General features: G+C 43.0%; 1 protein-coding gene across 1 annotated transcript in view; it reads right to left on the minus strand.

Moving 5' to 3' along the window:
- Positions 1-538: 538 nt before the first annotated feature.
- The window catches only part of UBXN11 (UBX domain protein 11), a 26542-nt gene continuing 5623 nt past the window's right edge, over positions 539-21457 (minus strand). Inside the window, exons 6-15 of the mRNA XM_015824930.1 lie at positions 20657-20709; positions 20514-20596; positions 19752-19866; positions 18294-18511; positions 13750-13827; positions 6356-6476; positions 4529-4632; positions 3521-3591; positions 2302-2448; positions 539-1155 (exon numbers count right to left, since the gene is read on the minus strand). Coding sequence (XP_015680416.1) covers positions 1002-1155; positions 2302-2448; positions 3521-3591; positions 4529-4632; positions 6356-6476; positions 13750-13827; positions 18294-18511; positions 19752-19866; positions 20514-20596; positions 20657-20709 — 1144 coding nt within the window. The 3' untranslated portion in view covers positions 539-1001. The remainder of the gene's footprint in view (positions 1156-2301; positions 2449-3520; positions 3592-4528; positions 4633-6355; positions 6477-13749; positions 13828-18293; positions 18512-19751; positions 19867-20513; positions 20597-20656; positions 20710-21457) is intronic.

The following is a 21457-nucleotide window of genomic DNA, read 5'->3' on the forward strand; positions in this document are numbered from 1 at the left end:
AGGTAAGTCATAATAAAGCCCTTTCTGCTGAAAGACAAGACAGACAATGAGAAGGAAGTTGGCTGGAACTGGATGCATTGTTGCACTCGGTCACTCCCGCTCAACTCCTGTTCAGATACGCTGACTTCTCATAATCTCCCAGCTGGAAGAACCAAAAGATAATGGAGTAGGGGGCAGCTGGGAGCTGAATTTGTGACATCCAGAGAGACACAACTGAGGAAAGCTCACAGTTAGCCCTTGCAGCCACAGCTCTTCCAGAAAAAGATAGCTGGACCACTCTGGTCCTCCTTTGCGTCAGGTACTTGTCTGCTCCATACATTAAATCTGCTCACAGAAAGCTCTCTCTCCCTCTCCTGCCCCGTCTCCTTTGATGATCCAGAAATGTCCACCTTTCCTGCTCATGATTTACAAAGTTGGAGTACAAAGAAAATGGTGCCATATCTTGCTCGGGGGGGGGGGGAGTAGCAGGCCCCAAATGGGTATTGTGTTTTACAAAAGCTTTACAATGCTCAAGAAGTTGCCAGCTGGCATTGACTACCCCACCAGTTTTTTCTTGCCGAAATAGTCTTGACGTTCCTAAAGGAATGGTAATAAAGGCTAATTTATTTTAGTTCCTTTCGGGCTGGGTAGAATGAGACAAGTAAGGCTAAAGTCTTTACCTCCGTTAGGGTAGGAAATAAAGTGTTGCATAAAGCTCTGTGGCTGGCTGGGGCATTCTGGGAGTTGAAGTCCACTTAGTTTAATGTTGCCAATATCTAAGCCATTCAACATTCATTTAGTTTGCCCTGGCTTGTTTACTTGGGGGACGGGAGTGGGAGGGAATACAGTGGCTAGTTCTAACCCGTGTGGCTGGAACCACAAGTATTACTTGTTTCCATCCTGGAGCTGCTCTTATACAGTTAGACCTTTGGCCCGTATCCCAGCAGCTACCTTGGAGAAGCAGGAGAAGGCACACAACGTCCTAGCTGAACGGCAGCCAAGTCTACTGTGAACCATTCCAGCTATTCCTCTCCTGCTTTGGCGGGAGGGAGTTTCTTCCTCAGCAGAAGGAATGCGTTGGGGACCAACCCACATTCCTCAAGGCTCACAGCATCGTTGTTATACACCCGAAGGGGGAACGTGCTGAGGATCTCGAAGGGCTCCACTGCTTCACCCCTAGAAAAGAGTAGAACCAGGTTTGTAAACAGACTCACTTCACACCTGTCCAGCTTTTCCAATCCAGTGACCTTTCTGAATTCGGATTTAAATGATCAAAGATGATTTTTTTTTTTAACTTTTACTTTACTACTTGTATTTAAAAATTCAGTTATAGGTAGTCCTCAGCTTGCAATCACAACTGAGCTCCTAATTTCCATTACTAAGCCAGACAGCTGTTAAGAGTTTTGCCCTATTTTATGACCTTTTTGCTACAGTTGTTAAACCAGTGGTTCTCAACCTGTGGGTCGGGATCCCATTTGGGGTCGATCGACCATTTCACAGGGGTCGCCAAGCAAGGCTGTCCGCCATTTTTTCCCCCTTTTCCGGCGGGTGCCTTACCTCCCTTGAGCTGGGCCAGCTGGTGGTTGGCCTGCTCCATCTCTGCCGCTTGCCAGCTACGCCTCGGCCGGCGCAGGGGGCGGAACCACACATGCGTGGCACTCCCGGGCAGGGAAAGTCCTCGACTTACGACCGGTTGGGTAGTCCTCGACTTACGACCGGTTTAGTCCTCGACTTATGACCGGTTGGGGTCGCGGCATTAAAAAGGTTGAGAACCACTGTGTTAAACGAATCATTGCAGCGGTTAACTAAATTAGATCTGGCTTCCCCCCTGGACTTTGCTTGTCAGAAACTGACTGGGCATGTGATCACATGACCCCAAGACAGTGCAACTGTCACAAATGCATACCAGTTGCCAAGCGCCCGAGTTTTGATCACATGATTCGTGGGGATGTGCAACTGTCGTAAGTGTAAAAAGCGGTCGTTAAGTTACTTTTTTCAGTGCCATAACTTTGAACTGTCACTAAATGAATGGTTGTAAGTCAAGGACTATCTATACTCCAGATTTATTGGTATCACTTAAATCAATCTGAAAGGAAAATATTATCAGATCAATAAAACCCTTTTTGATATTACTTTTCTCCCGCGTGCCAAATTTCAAGTAATACCTCTGTCTTTTGGAGAACTGCTGTTCCAGTAGCCCAGTTTCAGAAAAAATGCATCTTTTTTTTTTTTGTAGAAAAGACATTTGGGAAGGACATTTACAGACAGGTGTTTGCCACGATTTCCATCCTTCTTAAATTTCCCTGGAATCATTCGTCCTACCTGTTCTGAGCAAGGTGTTGGCGCAAGTGTCCAATAGTCTCTGTGAATGACATTTTGACAATGTATGTCTTCTCTCCGTCCTCTGATTTTATCCGAAGAGTTGAAATGTTGGTGCCAGGCCCCTCTGTTTTCTGCTTCCCTTCCAGTCTAAGAGTTAAAGGGAGATGGTGATGGAAACCATGGCTTCTTTAAGGAGGGCAGAATAACCCAGGCACACTGGTAGGTGTGGTCACCCTTTTTTTTTAAAATGCAGCCTGTCCTAACGTTCTCCAGATTGTTGGGTCTGCCATTCCCAGAAAGCAGAGATTTTAGTCATGCTACAATCCCAACACACATGGACTGAGGAAGGTTACTATATATTTTCTTTATTTACCTTGTGCTGGTTTTGTTTCTGGCACACAAATACCTAACATCCATAATCCATCACTCCAGCATGCAAAAGAGTCTCGAGAAAAACGGGGGCCTGCACGTGACTTGGGTGGGAGTGGTCACTAAATTATAAAATATGGGAGACTCAGCTTCTCTGGAGCAGTTAGGTCAGGGATAGGCAACCTTGGCTCTTTTATGACTCGTGGACTTCAACTCCCAGAATTCCTGAGCCAGCCAAGTCCACGAGTCATAAAAGAGCCAAGGTTGCCTACCCCTGAGTTAGGTGCATAATTGGATTAGAATGGAAATGGAAGAGTAGGAAGACATACTGAGGCTGGCACACTAACACCTCAAACTGAAAAGGAATCAAGCTTTCTTAAAAGTGCCCCCAATTCTTTCAGATGTGTTTGTTGGATTGATTGATTGATTGATTGATTGATTGATTGAAACAAGCTGTTCTCTGAAAATAATAGAGGATGATGCACAAAAAAAAAAGATTTTGGCAACTTCACGCAAGATTTATGTTCTTATAAAATCTGGGATATGCAGGAGAGGAGTTCAGACCTCCAAACTGATCCCTTTAAGTCCATTTTATCTACATTTACTATCAACACCTTCCACGGTCTCAAGCAAAAGGACTTCTCCATCTATTTCATCCAATGAAATGCCAGAATCATATCTAAGAGGGTTCTACATGTAAGGCATGTGCTTCATCGCCTATGATCCCACCTCAAAACAAGGCTAAAAGGTGTTCCTAGTTTTACTCTTGCTCACTCCGGGTTTGGATTTCTGCCATAACGAGACATACTCGGAGGAAAAGCATCAGCGAGGACTCTGGAGGCTTGTTTACCTCTTCCTCAGTGCTGTAAGGCTGGGCGTCTCCACCAAAACCACTTCATGGCTTTGTGCTCCATCCAGGCCCTGGAAGCAAAGAGGGAAATGTAGGCCAATGTTTGAATGCCCTAAGACAGGGCTTTTCAACCTTTTCACCCATTGTACCACTTTTAGGATATGATCCCCAACCAGTTGCCTAGCAAGGTGTCAAAAACTTGATGACCCCCCCCCAAAAAAAGGAAAAAAGGGGATAAAGTACAGGCAGTCCTTGACTTACAACAGTTCGCTTAGTGACTCTTCGAAGTTACAATGGCACTGAAAAAAGTGCCCCCCAAGCCACAGCCGAGCAAGACACCTGCCTGCCTGTGAGCATTTCTGTTGAGGATTGGCAGCGGGGGTGGGGTGGGGGGTGTTTGGTTTTTATTCCCCCCGTCTGCTGGGTGGTTGCAGCAGGTTTTGGTCACCTCACATGACCCTGGGACACTGTGACCGTCATAAATATGAATCAGTTGCCAAGCATCTGAATGTAAATCACAAGACCCTGGGGATGCTGCAACATTCCAGCTGATTGGTGCTTCTTCTGGGCTCAGCAGAGGCGTCAGGATCAGTGCTGAGCTCCAGCTGGAGCCTGGTGCTGATCCTGGCACTTCCGCTGAGCCCTGACAGCCCTGCAGCTCCAGCCGTCTCTCGCTCAGGCTTGTGCGGTACTGCCACCGGTTCAGCTCATTACCCTCCCCCACTACCACTTTTCTAGGATGGTCGCATACCACCTGCCAGGTGCCAATGTACCACAGGTGGTACCCATACCACTGGTTGAAAAGCCCTGCCCTAAGAGACATTAAGTCAGACGATGCCCTTCTGCTCCTCCAGCCCACACATTTAAAGATCAAAAAGAAAGGAAGCTTTCTTAACTAGAGCTATTTAGAAAAGAACAAGAAGGCTTGGTAATAATTCTAAAATAGCTTTTTGAGATCTCGGTGATATTTGTTTCTTTGGAGCTTCAAAGAGGGGGATACAAAATTACCTGAAGGGTCTTTTTAAGATCTTCCCGGATATCTATTACTTGCCCATCTCGAACCAGCGACTTTGGAAGTTTGTTCAAAAATTGTTCCATGGTGAGTTTAGGACCTGCGAAAAGATAGGATTTCACAAGCAGATGCTTTATGGGGTATGTGGACAATGACACATCACATGCTGAGATTTCATTTTAATTAACTTAAATTTTATCTGTAGGCTTCTTTTCAGGGGTACAGGTAGTCCTCAACTTGCAACCACAATTGAGCCCAAAAGGTCCGTGGCTAAGTGAAACATTTAAGCGAATGTTCCCCCATTTTACGACCTTTGTTGACACAGTTGTTAAATGAATCACTGCAGCTTTTAAGTTAGTAACATGGTTAAGTGAATCTGGCTTCCCCATTGACTTAGCTTATCAGAAGGTTGCAAAAGGGAATCACATGACCCCGGGACACTGCAACCATCGTAAGTATGAACCAGTTGCCACATGTCCTAATTTTGATCACATGACCCTGGGATGCTGCAACAGTTGTAAATGTGAAAACAGTCATAAGTCACTTTTTTTCAGTGCTGTTGTAATTCAAAAGGGCACTAAATGAACTGTTGTAAGTTGAGGACTACCTGTATAGTTGTATTAAAACAGTGATGGCGAACCTTTTAGAGACCGAGTGCCCAAACTGCAACCCAAAACCCACTTATTTATCGCAAAGTGCCAACATGGCAATTTAATCTGAATGCTGAGGTTTTAGTTCAGAAAAAAACAACCCATACATTAACATCTTTTGTCTTGAAAGAAAAACACAATGACAAAGCTTTCAATGATACCAACAACTTTTTACTGAAAGGTAAAAGTTTGCATTTGGCATGCTTTTGAACAATTAATGTGATTTCTGCTGTTGTATGCATGCTGATAATTTGTCTAATCTTGGCTTATACTTTGTAAGTTTGAGAGCAACACATGCAGCACTCAGGTCATCTGTTAATCTGTTTCTGGTGTCAGATTTGATATAATTCAAAGCTGAAAACAGTGTGCTCAATCCGGAGGCTTGTTTTGGCAAGGAAGGGGCTTGAGAAATGACTTTTTCCTGCGAAAACCTAGCCAAAGAGTGAGGCACGCGTGCCCACAGAGAGGTTCCGAGTGCCCCCTCTGGCACACATGCCATAGGTTCGCCACCACTGTATTAAAACCACCCACAATCATATGAGAAATAGGAGGGAGCGCTATACATGGTAGCTTGAGTTCCTGAAAAAAAATTGGGATACATATCTAATACAGAAACATAGATTTTTAGCACAAAAGGGGATTCCAGTGGTCATGTGGTCAAACTCTTACTCAATATTATCTATAGCTATTGTACATTTTTTTTCAGCCTTCCTTATGTCTGATTATTGTAGTTATCTGCAAAAAACAAAAGCATCTACTGTAAATGGACATTTTCAACAGTGCCTTAACTCAGTATTTATCTGATGAATGAGAGATATCCAAGTTACAATTAGTATGCTATTATCTGGATACAACCCGTTTAAGCTCTAAGCATAAAATAAAATGGTTCTATGCAGAGGGCAGGACAGTCTTTGGGACTCTCTCTCTCTCCAGATGTGTTGGCATCTGGGAATTAATGGGAGTTGCAATCCCATACACAACTGCAGGGCACAACAGCTGGGAAGGTTTGGACAGGCTTGGATAGCAGAACCAACTAATAAAATAGGTATTTGCAGCACCAAACTCAAACCACAGTTTTGGATTTGCTGAACAACGATCGAATCTGCAGTAAACAGTTATAACCACTGGAGTTGGGTGGCTGATAAATTTGAATAAAAACCAAGCAACCATCACCTGAGATTTCACTTGTCTCCTTTAGGCCACTTGGTCTGGAACGCCCAACAGCCTGGCCAAAGCCAGGAAAATACCCTGGCAGCTTCCTTTCCCGAAATAAGACATCTCTCTTGTCGGTGACCTGTTGAATAAATCCCAGTGCTGTTAATTACTCTGATTCCAGACTCCAGAGGTCACTGTTAGACTGAGAAGCAGATGAAATTGGGTGTTAGTAGCAAATACTATGGAAACAACCTCTTCCTCAAAATTCAAAGGAAGTTAGTAGCAACAACAAATACTATGGAAACAATCTCTGCCTCCTTCTGTCAAAATTCAAAGGAAATACCACATTTCAGGAAACCATCTAAGTTGAGTTGCCTTACACATAATGAACTGAGCATTATGACACAATAATTGTATTGGTCTTCAAAAGGAAGCTACAGAACGACTTTAAGAAGTGTTAGAAGCCAACGATGGCAGATGTCTAATAATAACCAAGATGCTCAGATAATGAAAACACATTTTCTCCGCTTATTAAAAAAACAAAAACAAGGATTTCTCGTCAGATGTTTGGAAATGAATGCCGTGATTGCTGTAATGGAAACTGGTAGAGAGGACTGATTCGAAGTTCAATTTCTTAACTCTGTTTTCTTTCACTAGTCTTAACGCAACCCCAACGCCTGATCAAATCAACATAATCAATGCAAAATGACAGGTCACCTACATTTTCCAGCTACGGTGGAGAGAACATTTTCCGTTTTTCATGTTCTTTTAGAGCAGGGCTTTTCAACCTTTTCACCCATTGTACCACTTTTAGGATATGGCAATATCCGAGTACCACCAGTTGCCTAGCAAGGTGTCAAAAACTTGATGACCCCACCCCCCAAAAAAGGAAAAAAAGGGATAAAGTACAGGCAGTCCTTGACTTACAACAGTTCGCTTAGTGACTGTTCGAAGTTACAATGGCACTGAAAAAAGTGCCCCCCAAGCCACAGCCGAGCAAGACACCTGCCTGCCCGCCCGGCCGCGCTCTTCCTCCTGTCTGAGGTTTTCATTGTTGTGAGCATTTCTGCTGAGGATTGGCAGCGGGGGTGGGGTGGGGGGTGTTTGGTTTTTATTCCCCCCGTCTGCTGGGTGGTTGCAGCAGGTTTTGGTCACTTCACATGACCCTGGGACACTGTGACCATCATAAATATGAATCAGTTGCCAAGCATCTGAATGTAAATCACAAGACCCTGGAGAGGCTGCAACATTCCAGCTGATCGGCGCTTCTTCTGGGCTCAGCAGAAGCGTCAGGATCAGCGGCGAGCTCCAGCTGGAACCTGGCACTGATCCTGGTGCTTCTGCTGAGCCCTGACAGCCCTGCAGCTCCAGCCATCTCTGGCTCAGGCTTGTGCGGTGCTGCCACCGGTTCAGCTCATTCCCCTCCCCCGCTACCACTTTTCTAGGATGGTCACGTACCACCTGACAGGTGCCAATGTACCACAGGTAGTACCCGTACCACTGGTTGAAAAGCCCTGTTTTAGAGGGAAAGGATGAATATATTCCAGACGTTATGAACAGAGAAAAGTTTCATTTCGTAAATGAGTAAACTATCTGACAGGCGTTTGCAGCAGTCATGCCACAATCAAATTATATCATGTACCAAGCAGCTAGTCCTCAACTTATGACCACAGTTGGAACCCGAATTTCCATTGCTAAGCAAAAAGGTTAATTGAGTCACAGCCGATTTTATACCCTTTCTTGCCCTGATTGTTAAGTGATTCACTGCAGCTGTTAAGTGACTCACACGGTCAATGTCTATGGAGATTCTCAGTCATCCAGGTCATGTTTGTCCCAAAGGTGCTTTTTCAGTAGGTAACTGTACTTTCTTGTTTTTCTTTTTCTTTGAAGATGTTTCGCTTCTCATCCAAGAAGCTTCTTCAGCACTGACTGGATGGTGGGCAATGGAAGGATTTGTATTCCTTACAGACAGCTGATCATTTGCACTCTTTTTAGAGCAGGGGTGTCAAACTCAATTTCATTGAGGGCCGCATCAGCACTGCGGTTGCCCTCGGAGGGGGGGGCAGGTGAGTGTGGCCAAGGTGGGTGCGGCCTACTGGGTGGGCATGGACAGAGTGGGTGTGGCCTACTGGGTGGGTGTGGCCGGCTCTACACCGTTCGCGTCAAGGGTGCCTGTGGGGGCCTGGGCAGGAGTGGGACAGATCTGAGGGTCTCTGGCAGAAGGGGGTGGGACCAGGGCAAATGCCAAGGCATGGTCCACTGGAGGAGCCTCACTGTTCCTCTCAGGCCATGCATGGGGGGCTGGATGGTGGCGCGGGCTGCCCGGAGCCCTGGGCAGCAGAGGTCAAACGCCCAGCCTGGCTCTCGAGCACCTGCGGCACCAAGCCGTTTCCAGACGGCCTTGTGGAGCTGAGACTGAATGCGTTTCAGCATAGATGGCCACCACAAAATTGTACATTGGCTCCCGGCCAACCTGGGCCAGGGCCAAGGCAGCGGGGGCCGTTCCCTCACTGTTTCCAGGATGGCTTCGCGGGCCACATAAAACCACCTCGCGGGCCGCATCTGGCCCCCGGGCCTTGTGTTTGACATGTCTGTTTTAGAGAGTCATTGAGGCCACTTGGAGGTCTTTCTGTGTCCTCGGGGCCACCTGAGTAGTGAAAATGAGTGTGGAGCCTTCTTGGCTGCAGGATGTCTTCTGCCCTGTGTCCCTTTGCTGTTGTAGACAGGCGCAGGCTGTTGGGGATGAGTCTGTGTTGTCTGCATCTCAAACTGAAGCGCAAATGGTTCCTGTGGTCTGCAATGTTTTCTGGAAATCCGTTCATCCTCCCTCGCCATTGGAAGGGTGTTCATCCCAAAGTGCATAGATAATTGTCTATGGAGACTCTCAGTCATCCAAGTCATGTTTGCCCCAAAGGGGCTTTTTCAGAATGCAACTGGACTTTCCTGTTTATCTTTTTCTTTGAAGACGTTTCGCTTCTCGTCCAAGAAGCTTCTTCAGCTCTGACTGGCCATTGACTCACATGGTCATTAAACAAACCCAGCTTTCCCCGTGGACTGTTTGAGGAAAGTTGCAAATGGAGAATCGTGTGACTTTGGGAATGGTGCAACTTTCCTAAAGTCATTCAGGTTGCCAGGTGCCCAAACTTTGTTCACGTGACTGTGGGGATGCTGTGAAGATTGTGTGAGGACTGGTCACGCGTGACTTTTTTTCAGTGCTGTTGTAACTTTGAACGGTTACTAAACGAATGGTTGTAAGTCAAGGACTAACTGTATGCCACACAGAGCCCTCCATGGCAGGGGGGAACATATATTTCCAGGCTGACCGACTTTGAATTCTGAGAGGAAGGGGGAACTGCATACTTGGAAGCCTCATTCATGGAAATAAAAACACACGATCAGTTTGCACCTTAGAGATCCAAATATCATGCATTCAGTTTGCCGATCTGATGCAGCTCAGAAGAGACCTCAGTTTGTGCTCTCTACATCCAGTGGAGAGATTGGGATAATAGGAGCTGTCACCCAAGACTTCAAGAAGGCACCGGAACGCTGGACTTTCACTTTGCCACTCTCTGTTTCCCCCTGTCTGTTTCCTCTCTAGAACTAACCAAGCATTCACTTCTAGGGCCCACACCCCAACCCTCAACTGCTAGGGGAGCAGGTGTTTTCCTCAGCAGTCCCAGCCCAATGTGCACACGGCCTGGTTTTAGAAACAGTGGCCCACATTTCTCTTTTTTTCTGCAAGACTTTCCCATCCATCTCTAAACAATGAAAGTTTAAAAATGTAATAAAATTCCCCCACCCTCGTGTGTGAAGCAAATACCCTACCTAAGTGAGGCTTATCTCTTAACAAGGATCAGTAAAATCATGCGTTCTATTTATTCTAGCTATGTTCTATCTGATAACATGTTCAAGAGATTTCAGAAATAAATTCCAGGCGTCAGTCGATGGCCTTACAATTTTCCTCCCTCCTTTGAAACTTGTTTACTGTCTAAATTGTGCTGTCTCTTTCGTATATTCTCTTCCAAGAGGCGGGGAGGGGTAGATTTGTTAAATAAGACACGCTTTCTAGGACATTATTCAGATCTCCAATCCTCCTACTTTTTGTGCAAGATACGCATTTCTTAGTTTAAGGCAGGATGGAGTACCTGGAGTTTCAGGACCACATGAAGCCCCTCCAAAGCTGTTTTCTCTGGGATACCAGAATCTGCTGTGAACAAAATGGGCAGGATCGTTTCCCACCCCTTGAAGATGGGAAACACAAATTTTGTAGAGTAAGAGTAAGGTTCTACATTTAGGCAAGAAAAACCAAATGGACAGGTATAGTATAGGGGGTACCTTGCTCAATAGTAGTAACTGTGAGAGGGACCTCGGAGTCCTAGTGGACAATCACTTAAATATGAGCCAGCAGCGTGCTGCAGCCGCCAAAAAGGCCAACACAGTGCTGGGCTGCATTAACAGAGGGATAGAATCAAGATCACGTGAAGTATTAATACCACTTTACAATGCCTTGGTAAGGCCACACTTGGAATACTGCATCCAGTTTTGGTCACCATGATGTAAAAAAGATGTTGAGACTCTAGAAAGAGTACAGAGAAGAGCAACAAAGATGATTAGGGGACTGGAGGCTAAAGCATATAAGGAACGGCTGCTGGAATTGGGTCTGTCTAGTTTAACAAAGAGAAGAATGAGGGGGGACATGATAGCAGTGTTCCAATCTCTCAGGGGCTGCCACAAAGAAGAGGGAGTCAAGCTATTCTCCAAAGCGCCTGAAGGCAGGACAAGAAGCAACGGATGGAAACTAATCAAGGAGAGAAGCAACCTAGAACTAAGGAGAAATTTCCTGACAGTTAGAACAATTAATCAGTGGAACAACCTGCCTCCAGAAGCGGTGAATGCTCCAACACTGGAGGTTTTTAAGAAGAGACTGGACAGCCATTTGTCTGAAATGGTATAGGGTTTTCTGCCTGAGCAGGGGGTTGGACTAGATGACCTCCAAGGTCCCTTCCAACTACTACTACTACTACTACTACTACTACTACTACTACTACTACTACTACTACTACTACTTCTTCTTCTTCTTCTTCTTCTTCTTATTATTATTATTATTATTATTATTATTATTATTATTATTATTATTATTATTATTATTATATCTAACACAGACTGAATACAGTATAAAAAATAAAAACCCTCTCTATCCCTAAACTGGAAAGAAACTCAAAAGCTCCCAGCTCTGCTCACATAGAGCTGTTGATTATATAGAACAGGGATCCCCAACCCCTGGTCCATGGATCAGCACCGGTCTGCAGCATGCCAGACACCGGTCCACACAAACAAGTGAAGCCCCATCCGTGGGATGCAGGCAACACGTGAAACCATGCTCCCTCCAGTGGGCGGAAAAACCTTTCTCTGTGGAACTGGTCCCTGGTGCCCAAAAGGTTGAGGGCCTGCTGATACAGAATAGGCTTTTCCAATAAAATTAAAACTCAAGGACCTTCCAAGGCTCTTTGGACTTGCCACAGTTCTGAACTGGTGGCACTGAGACCGGTCTGCAAAGTTCTGGCTGTTGCAGCATCTGTAATGGAAAGTAAGAATGACCTTGGGGAAAGAGAGGAAGATATGCTGCCTAGGAAACAATTAGACAAGAGGGGCAGGAACCTGCCGCCATTTAACAGAGAAAGAAACTTAGGAAAAACTTGCGCCAACGAATCAAGTAGTTAAAAACGGAGGCAAGTTTGGGCCTTTGGACTTGCAAGATTTTGCTCATGTAGCTTTTCAATCAGATAAAAATCAGTTTTGCCATGTTTCCTGTCTGGTTTGTGTGGGAGGGCTGGAGGCCTGACCACCCCTGTGATTGCAAATGGAGCACTTGGCAACCGGCCCATGTCGCAACATGCCGTGATCATGATTTGCAACCTTCCCCATTGGCTTTCCACGAAACAAGTCAATGGGGAAGCCGGCAGGAAATTGGAAGTTGTGGTCACAAGAGGTCACAACCAATGCAATGATTTCTTAAGAAGAGTAACCAGGGACTACCAGAATTGCAGTCACTAAGCAATGTGGTCACAAAATGAGACTAGCCTGTTTTCAGACACCACCGGGGAACAAGAGGGACAGCATAGCTGTAACAAGGTTACTTTTTGTACTTTTGGTATACAAATGTCATTTTACTTTTATTTTGGATTTGATTCCAATAAATAAAATTGTATTTGTATCTACCTTGTGACAATTATCATTATAAAACAAGGAAATTACATTTCACGCTGCTTGCTTTATTAAATTGGCAAATGTCTAGCTAGACAATAGCACTTTGCCCAACCTTCACCTATCTTTAAAAAAAAACCAACACCAAGCAGTGGTAAACCTAGATAATAGTTGGATGAGAGATCATCAGGAACTCCAGAGATTTATTACACTAAGAAACTGAAGGCTTAATTTATACAGATTCCTACAATTCAACTGCACTTGTTTTTTTCTCATTTTTTTAAAAAATCTATTTGCTGTTTAACTTTTTCTGTTCCAACTTGTGGGTTTACCTTTTTTTCATTCTTTCTAAAGAAACTATCCCAATAATCTCCAGTTAAACTGTATTTTTATTTATTGCTTTTGGTTTTTTATTTAAAAAAAACTACATTCTGATTTTTATTGTAAATTGCTTTAGTAAAGATTTTTTTTTTTCAGAGCCAATGTGCTAAATAAAAAACAGTTAATATCATGTTTTTTTCTCATGTTGCTTCTCTGAGTCACATAATGAAAATATCAACTATTTTTTCCGATAGAATTTGAATACCAGTGGTATTCTTAAACGTTGTTTTACCTAGTGAAAATTCTTTTTAATTTTCATAAGTGGAAACGGCTACCACCAGTAGTTTTTAAATTTTATAATCTTTATTTTTATAATAAAACAGGAGCTTTAAAAAAGGAACCTTAAATAAATGCAAACTAAGGAGGAAAAGAAAAAAAACACCTATCATTAATAGAGTTACTTTAAAGCTAAAATACAGAAATGACGATTAAACTGTTCTAAAGAAGGTTTTAAGGAGAAAAATTGTTCCAGTTTCTGATGCGACAAACATTCTCAGTTCCTCAAACGGACTGATAATTAAAAAAAAACAAAAACACTCTCACAGCTGGCAAAAAAGCCAACAAAAAACCAGTTGTCTGTTGTTTGAATGAAATAGAAATTAGGTACAATAACTTGACCAGAAACGTATTCCGTCCATAAGTCAGTGACCCTTCAACAAACCTCATAGAAGCTGTGCTGACTGTATGGATCCATTATCATAAAACCACGGGGTCAAGACCCTAAATTGTAGTAGAGTATCTTTTTGTAGGCATTATAACCTCGGAATTTTCAATTCTGGAGGTACAAGAAACCAAAAATTCAAAAACAGGAAGCTATAAAGATATACCTGAAATGGGACACCACTGGGGTAACGCCTTTGCAGCTCGGAAGGGAAAAAGCCATCCAGAATATCTTGCAGGCAACGCTGAAACCACAAGCATAAGCCAACTCATTAGATTTCCCCCATAGTGACAAAGCAACCACAATGGAGAAAAACTCAATTATTTGCCTGTTGGCACCTTGCCTATTTCCATTTATGTATTCCCCTTTGATCAGGATTTTGAGACAGAAAATATTGACTGTTTCCCCACCATTAAAAAAAGAAAAGAAATTAAATGGGTCAACATTTTCTGTGGGAAAATTTATGGACTCCATCTGAATTTACTAGCAATGGCAGATAGGGGATGTCCTGAGAAAAACAGCAAACCAAGCAATTTAAGAAACGCAGACTTGAACGTGTGAGACCAATGAGCGACCCAGTCTGAAACTAGACTAGGTTACTGACGAACTGGTGAAAACTGCACGTCAAGGACTGAAACGTACCCAGCCCAGCAATGACAGCAACCAATAAAGAGCACAGACGAGGCCAAGAGTAAAATAATTCCATAAAAAGGAGGGCTAGACAGGGACCGGTTTGGGAGACACTATTTCATCAACTATCTAGACCAGGGGTAATCAACCAGGGGACTGCTGAGGAAAACACCTGCTCCCCTAGCCAATCAGCCTAGCAACTGTTCCAGGTAAATTGGCAGAAATAATTTAAAAAACGAAGCATACAGAACAAATCTTCCTGGAAAAAAAAATCAGACTACAAAGAAATCTCCTGCCCCATCCTGTTTTTTGTTTTTTTTTAGATTTTGAGTATCAACAGGATATGGATGGAAGTGTCTCTGTTAGTTGGTGAACGTAGGATAAGAGGACTAGGGGCACTGAATATATTTTCTCCATATAAAAATGTCAAATCTAGGCAGATATAAAATGGAGTAGTTCAGCAAACAACTACAATTCTCAGCCAATAGTTGTCTGACTTATTTACCGTAAGGCAGGGGTGTCAAACTCGTAACGTCACATGATGTGTTGCGACGTATCGTGACTTTTTTTGCCATTGCCGGCAATGGGGTGGGCGTGGTTTTGCTATGATGCATCCGGCCCACGGGCCGGCAGTTTGACACCCCTGCCATGGGGTGAGAGCCAATTTGATCTAGTGGTTAAGGCAGGGGTCTTCAAACTTGTCAACTTTAAGACTTGTGGACTTCAACTCCCAGAATTCCTCAGCCAGCCCTCAGTTGAAGTCCACAAGTCTTAAAGTTGACAAGTTTGAAGACCCCTGGGTTAAGGCATGAGAAGCCAGGAGACTGCCTTGGCCATGAAAGCCAGCTGGGTGACTTGGGCCAGTCACCTCACAGCGTTGTTGCTGTGGGGAAAATAGAAGGAAGAAAATGTGTTTGGATATGTTTATCGCCGTCATTTGTTTGTAAAAATAATAAAAATGGGATACTAAGAAATGAAAGAAATGAAGGAAGCAACTGAATTTGCAGACGTTGCAATAGCTTTCTGTGGAGACTTTCAAAGGTCACACCAAGTTCTAGGATTTGCATGTGGCAAAGGCCCCAGACATCTTGATTATTGTGGATAGAGAACTGCAACAGGCTGTAACAAGAAGCGGCTTCCATTCGTGGCAGATGTGCAACAGGTGACCTTGAAATGCTACAGAAGCAGCATATAGATTCACAGTGCTTGTCTAAAAGGGAAAGGCCATGAGAAAAAGGGCGCCTTACGCTTCATTTTTCACTTCCTCCAACTCCCTTTCAGAATGAGAATCAATAGGCTGTTTAAATATGAAACTCTCCTGTTGAAAGGCGCAAACAGATGAGAAGTGATAAAAGCCTGGTTTTCTGCAATTTTTCACTTTGCAATTTAAGTTCTTCACAAGAAAAATAAAGCCTGCTTTACTCTCAGCCAGATTCAACATCCCAATACTAGAATCCTTATTTTCAAAAGTCTCTGGGGAGAGAGAGAGACTGTGGGAACTAAGCCACAGGTGGAAGGGAAAGGTAGAGGAGATCAACCCTGACTGCTCTTTAGAAGGCCAGATCCTGAAGTTGAAACTCAAGTACTTTGGCCACCTAATGAGAAGGAAGGACTCACTGGAGAAGAGCCTAATGCTGGGAAAGATGGAGGGCAAGAGAAGAAGGGGACGACAGAGAATGAGGTGGCTGGATGGAGTCACTGAAGCAGGAGGCGTGAGCTTAAATGGACTCCAGAAGATGATAGAGGACAGGAAGGCCTGGAGGAACGTCGTCCATGGGGTCGCGATGGGTCGGACACGACTTCGCAATTAACAACAACAAACCTTTTTTAAAATCAGTACCCAGCAGCAGGTCTCTTTCATGATTAGTGATGCATTCATACAGCCTATGACTACATCCAGGCTCAGCTTGCTAGCTGTAAAAAAATATAGATCTGCCTTTCAGAAGGGAACAGTGAACCGTTAAGGAAGAAGAAAAGATTTCTCAGTTCCAAAAAGATGGAAAGTGTAGGAAAGGACCTTAAAATAAGCATGCCTTGATTTTGTATGGTATACGATGGGGCAGAGAGAAACTGATGAGCTATCAAGATTCTGTTATTCTAGCCACAATGAAGAATGGAGTCTCTGCAGCTCCTGTTTTCTCCAAGGATTAACATCAATCTTGACAGCTTCTCACCATCAAGCTGAGACCAGCCACAGCCCAGAACAATTCAAAAAAGTAGTGCAAGATCGGAAGAGGTGGAGAGACCTGGCCCACAGAATCACCAAGAGTCGGGCACGGCTACTGTATATGGATAACACGTACATCATCATCATGGTGGCTTCTAATCCAAGAACTTTCCTGGAATTTCCCAAGCAGATATTTAGGCATGCTTCTGGTTTAAAGTAAGTGCAGAGAAGAGCAACTAAGATAATTAAGGGTCTGGAGACTAAAACATATGAAGAACGGTTGCAGAAATTGTGTATGGTTAGTCTAGTGAAAATAAAAAATGAGGGTGACATGATAGCAGTGTTCCAATATTTGAGGGGCTGCCACAAAGAAGAAGGGGTCAACCTATTCTCCAAAGCAACTGAAGGCAGGACAAGAAGCAATGGATGGAAACTTCTCAGGGAGAGAAGCAACATAGAACTAAGGAGAAATTTCCTAACAGTTAGAACAATTGATCAGTTGAACGACTTGCCTCCAAAAGTTGTGGGTGCTCCACCACTGGAGGCTTTTAAGAAGAGACTGGACAGCATTTGTCTGAAATTGTTTAGGGTCTCCTGCTTGAGCAGGGGGTTGGACTGGAAGACCTCCAACGTCCTTTCCAACTCTGTTATACTGTTCTGTTAATTTCTGTAATATTTCTGTTACCCAATCCACTTGAGATGGGATCCTTCTTCTTTCTTTTCTCTAATTGGATAGTTGCTAATTCAATATTCTTCTCAATAAGTTCTCCATATCTTATTATCCCATTTCCCCTTCGGTGCTGCTATTTTGAGTCTCCAGTGCTTCCTTTTTGTTTCAGGTTTGCCCTGCCAAGTTCCGTATTCTCATTTGCTTTCTTTTTCAAGCATGGTCATCATCATCATCATCATCAACAACAACAACAATAATATTACAGAACTCTTGTTTCTGGGAAACATAAAATTGCATATCATTCACTATTTATGTTGGGAACTGTCTTATGCCAAGGCTGAACTTTCAGAGATGTATGTCTTTGCCCAACGTGGAATAAGTGCGGTTCCACATCAGTTTGACAACTACATATTGCATTGTTGTGGCTTCTTATCTCATCAATCTTTTCAAATGCAATGATCAAAATGTCCAATGATCCACTAAAAGATAAGCTTCTTGCCATTCTCTGCCACAGTATAAGGAAGGGGAGGGGCTTGGCGATGGTTGTGGGAGAATGGCAGGACAAGAAGCAACGGATGGAAACTAATCAAGGAGAGAAGCAACCTAGAACTAAGGAGAAACTTCCTGAGAGTCAGAACAATTAACCAGTGGAACAACCTGCCTCCAGAAGCTGTGAATGCTCCAACACTGGAAGTTTTTAAGAAGAGACTGGACAGCCATTTGTCTGAAATGGTATAGGGCAGGGGTAGGAAACCGTGGCTCTTTTATGACGCGTGGACTTCAACTCCCAGAATTCCTCAGACAGCTATGCTGAGGGGAAAGGGAGAGGTTTCCATGCTGAGCCATGCTGGCTCAGGAATTCTGGGAGTTGAAGTCCACGAGTCATAAAAGAGCCAAGGCTGCCTACCCCTGGTATAGGGTTTCCTGCCTGAGTAGGGGGTTGACTAGTTGACCTCCAAGGTACCTTCCAACTTTATTATTATTATTATGAATGTTACTGCCACAAAACGCTTAATTTATACATACAGGTAGTAGTAACTCTCAGATTCCAATAAAAGAGAATATATGTAGCTCAGGGTTGAAATGAGAGGTCTATAAGCTTGGTGCTCTATAAGTTGATTGTTTTCTTGCAGACGTTTCATTACCCAAATTACATCACATCATCAGTGCTACCAGCTAATCTCAGCTAATCTCAGATTAGCTGCTAGTCAACAATTTCATTTCTTCGAAGCTTGATCCCTACCTGTGTGGAAGGATCTTCATATGACCGGAAAGGTCCACTGAACATGACAATCCCGTTCTGATAGAAGGTGATCGGAACTGAATCCAAGCGCTTCAACCGAGCTCCACCTGTAGTGTGTTTGATTTGGGATATACCTTCTCCAGCCAGCACATTCAAATCTTTCAGGTTCTTTAAAATCAGATCAAAATCGATTGGGGTTTCAGACATGATGGCTTCACCTATATGAAAGGAGAAACGACTGTGGGAAGGCAAGGAGAAAGCATCATCCATCCCATGATATGTAGCTTTGAATTTTAGTGCAAGCTCAGCATTGGAACTGCATCGTTGCTAAAGCAAAACCAACATTCCAATGCAACCTTCCCAACCCCAAATGTGATATCCTCCAGATGCCCTCTTGGTAGGAATTCTGGGAATTATAGCCTAAATACACCTGGGGAGGGGGCAGTAGTTTGGTGGACCGTGGCAAATGAATGGAATTTTATTATCTGCATTTCTATAACACATTGTTTTATCTAATAAGTTTCTCATCATGTGCTATAGTGATTTCCCCCCCCACACACACACACACTGGGGAGAGATACATAGCACAGTCTAAATACTAAGGTATGTTTGTGAGTTTTAAAAATATCTTTTAAATTTCTACAGTAATTCTCACTGCAAAGCCTCCTCCCAAGGATCTGCAATATAATTAAAATTATATAATTAAAATAATCACAACATCCAATTGAATTATAAACAACAAAAATAAAATATTTAATATTCAGGAATCCGGTAGAATTTTCAAACTCATCTGAATAGAAGAATGAGTGGAACAATTTCCCGAGGACTAAAAAGGCCATTTTTTTGTTTCCTAGCATATAAAACAAATCAGCTTTGATAGGAGCAGTCAATAAAAGCTTTCCTCCAAGGCCCACCTGGAAATCTTACTATTTGTTACCACAGATCTATCCGCAGGATTGTCCCAAAGGTGCTTTTCAAAAAGCAACTGGACTTTCTTGGGTTTTTTTTCCCCTTGAAGACATTTCACTTCTCATCCAAGAAGCTTCTTCGGTTCTGACTGAATGGTGGGGACAGCATTCGGTCAGAATCGAAGAAGCTTCTTGAACGAGAAGTGAAATGTCTTCAGGAAAAAAACCAAGAAAGTCCAGTTGCTTTTGAAAACACCTTTGGGACAATCATAACCTGGATGATTAAGAATCTCCACAGACATATCAGCAGGATTAAATAATGAATATTGACAGGGAGAAGTGATCAAAATACATCGCTATTTTATAAAGTTTTTATAGAAAAAGAAAAAAAGACTATTTCCTCTTCCAAGAAACTGATAATATTCATTATTTATTATTTCATTATTCATAAAAAGCAATAGAGAAAGGGGAGAAGAAAATGAGACTAAAATAAAAGGTGAAATATATTTTCATGCTTCTTTAAAAAAGACAGTCATTCCTCCCAGCTAACCTGGTTTCCAGAAAGTCCTTGATGTTGGACTGTCTTCTTCCTCTAGGGACTCCAGATCCCTCAAAGAATCTGGGTCTTCTCCAACCCAGATCAATCCATAGTCATTCAGAAACCGCTATATGGGAAAGTGAATAGAAAATGTAGAGGGGATGGCAAGAAAATTGACAGTATGTATTAATTGGTATATTAATCTTTATCTGCAATGACAAAACATGCACATTCCAAGATGGAACAGGAAAACTAAGATTGTTAAAATTTAAAATTACTCATTTTACTGCTGGTCAACTAAAGCCATTATAATTAGAGGTATGAATTTTGCAAAGCAGGCCTCAATGGAACAGAAACTTGGAATTTTAATACATTTTAAAATGTTGTTTGGGAAGAAAGTCCTGATACGAAGCCACCTCTGCAGATGCAAAGTCTACTCCCTAGAGCTACTATAAAGCATAAAGGGTGGTAGCTGTGTGTGTGTGTGTTTCCCATCTTTTTTTCCACTATTGCTTGCAATAGACCAGGGGTAGGCAACCTTGGCTCTTTTATGACTCATGGACTTCAACTCCCAGAATTCCTGAGCCAGCTGGCTCAGGGATTCTGGGAGTTGAAGTCCACAAGACATAAAAGAGCAAAGGTTGCCTACCCCTGCAATAGACAAACTGTAGTTTTCCAGTTCAACAACTGTCAGTTTTCTGTGAGTACATGAAAAAGCTCAGATACCTAGAGAAAAAAGGAATTTTTTTTATTTCTTTCCATTAAATAGCTAACCTCCATTTCCCAAACCTGACGTTGCAGCTGAAGGCATAACATTTCCAGTTCCTCAACTCGGCTTGTCCCCAATGAAGTTTTTTCTATAGGGAGAGGAGAAAAAGAATTTGGAGTTCCTTTTTTTTTTAAATATCAAACAATACCAAACGAAAAAGAAAAACCACAAAAAGGGGGAGCTCTCCTATCAATAAATGTCCTGATTCAGAACAGAAAATAAGACAAATTTTACTTTGGGATATATATCCTTCATATTATTTTTCCACATTTCATCAGTTTCAGATCTTAATAATCTGCAAAGTCTTAAAATATATCTCTCTATTAATGCTAAGGATGAAATATGGTCTTTTGTTTCGCATTTTCCATCATCATCATCATATAATAATAAAGTTGGAAGGGACCTTGGAGGTCATCTGGTCCAACCCCCTGCTCAGGCAGGAGACCCTATACCATTTCGGACAAATGGCTGTCCAGTCTCTTCTTAAAAACTTCCAGTGTTGGAGCATTCACCACCTCTGGAGGCAGGTTGTTCCACTGGTTAATTGTTCTAACTGTCAGGAAGTTTCTCCTTAGTTCTAGGTTGCTTCTCTCTTTGGTTAGCTTCCACCCGTTGCTCCTTGTCCTGCCTTCAGGCGCTTTGGAGAATAGCTTGACTCTCTCTTCTTTGTGGCAGCCCCTGAGATATTGGAAGACTGCTATCATGTCCCCTCTCATTCTTCTCTTCATTAAACTAGACATACCCAATTCTAGCAGCCGTTCCTTATATGTTTTAGCCTCCAGTCCCCTAATCATCTTTGTTGCTCTTCTCTGTACTCTTTCTAGAGTCTCAACATCTTTTTTACATCGTGGTGACCAAAACTGGATGCAGTATTCCAAGTGTGGCCTTACCAAGGCATTGTAAAGTGGTATTAACACTTCACGTGATCTTGATTCTATCCCTCTGTTAA

This window comes from Protobothrops mucrosquamatus, unplaced genomic scaffold, assembly GCF_001527695.2.
Source record: "Protobothrops mucrosquamatus isolate PMUCROS unplaced genomic scaffold, P.Mucros_1.0 scaffold_197, whole genome shotgun sequence".
Classification (NCBI taxonomy): domain Eukaryota; kingdom Metazoa; phylum Chordata; class Lepidosauria; order Squamata; family Viperidae; genus Protobothrops; species Protobothrops mucrosquamatus.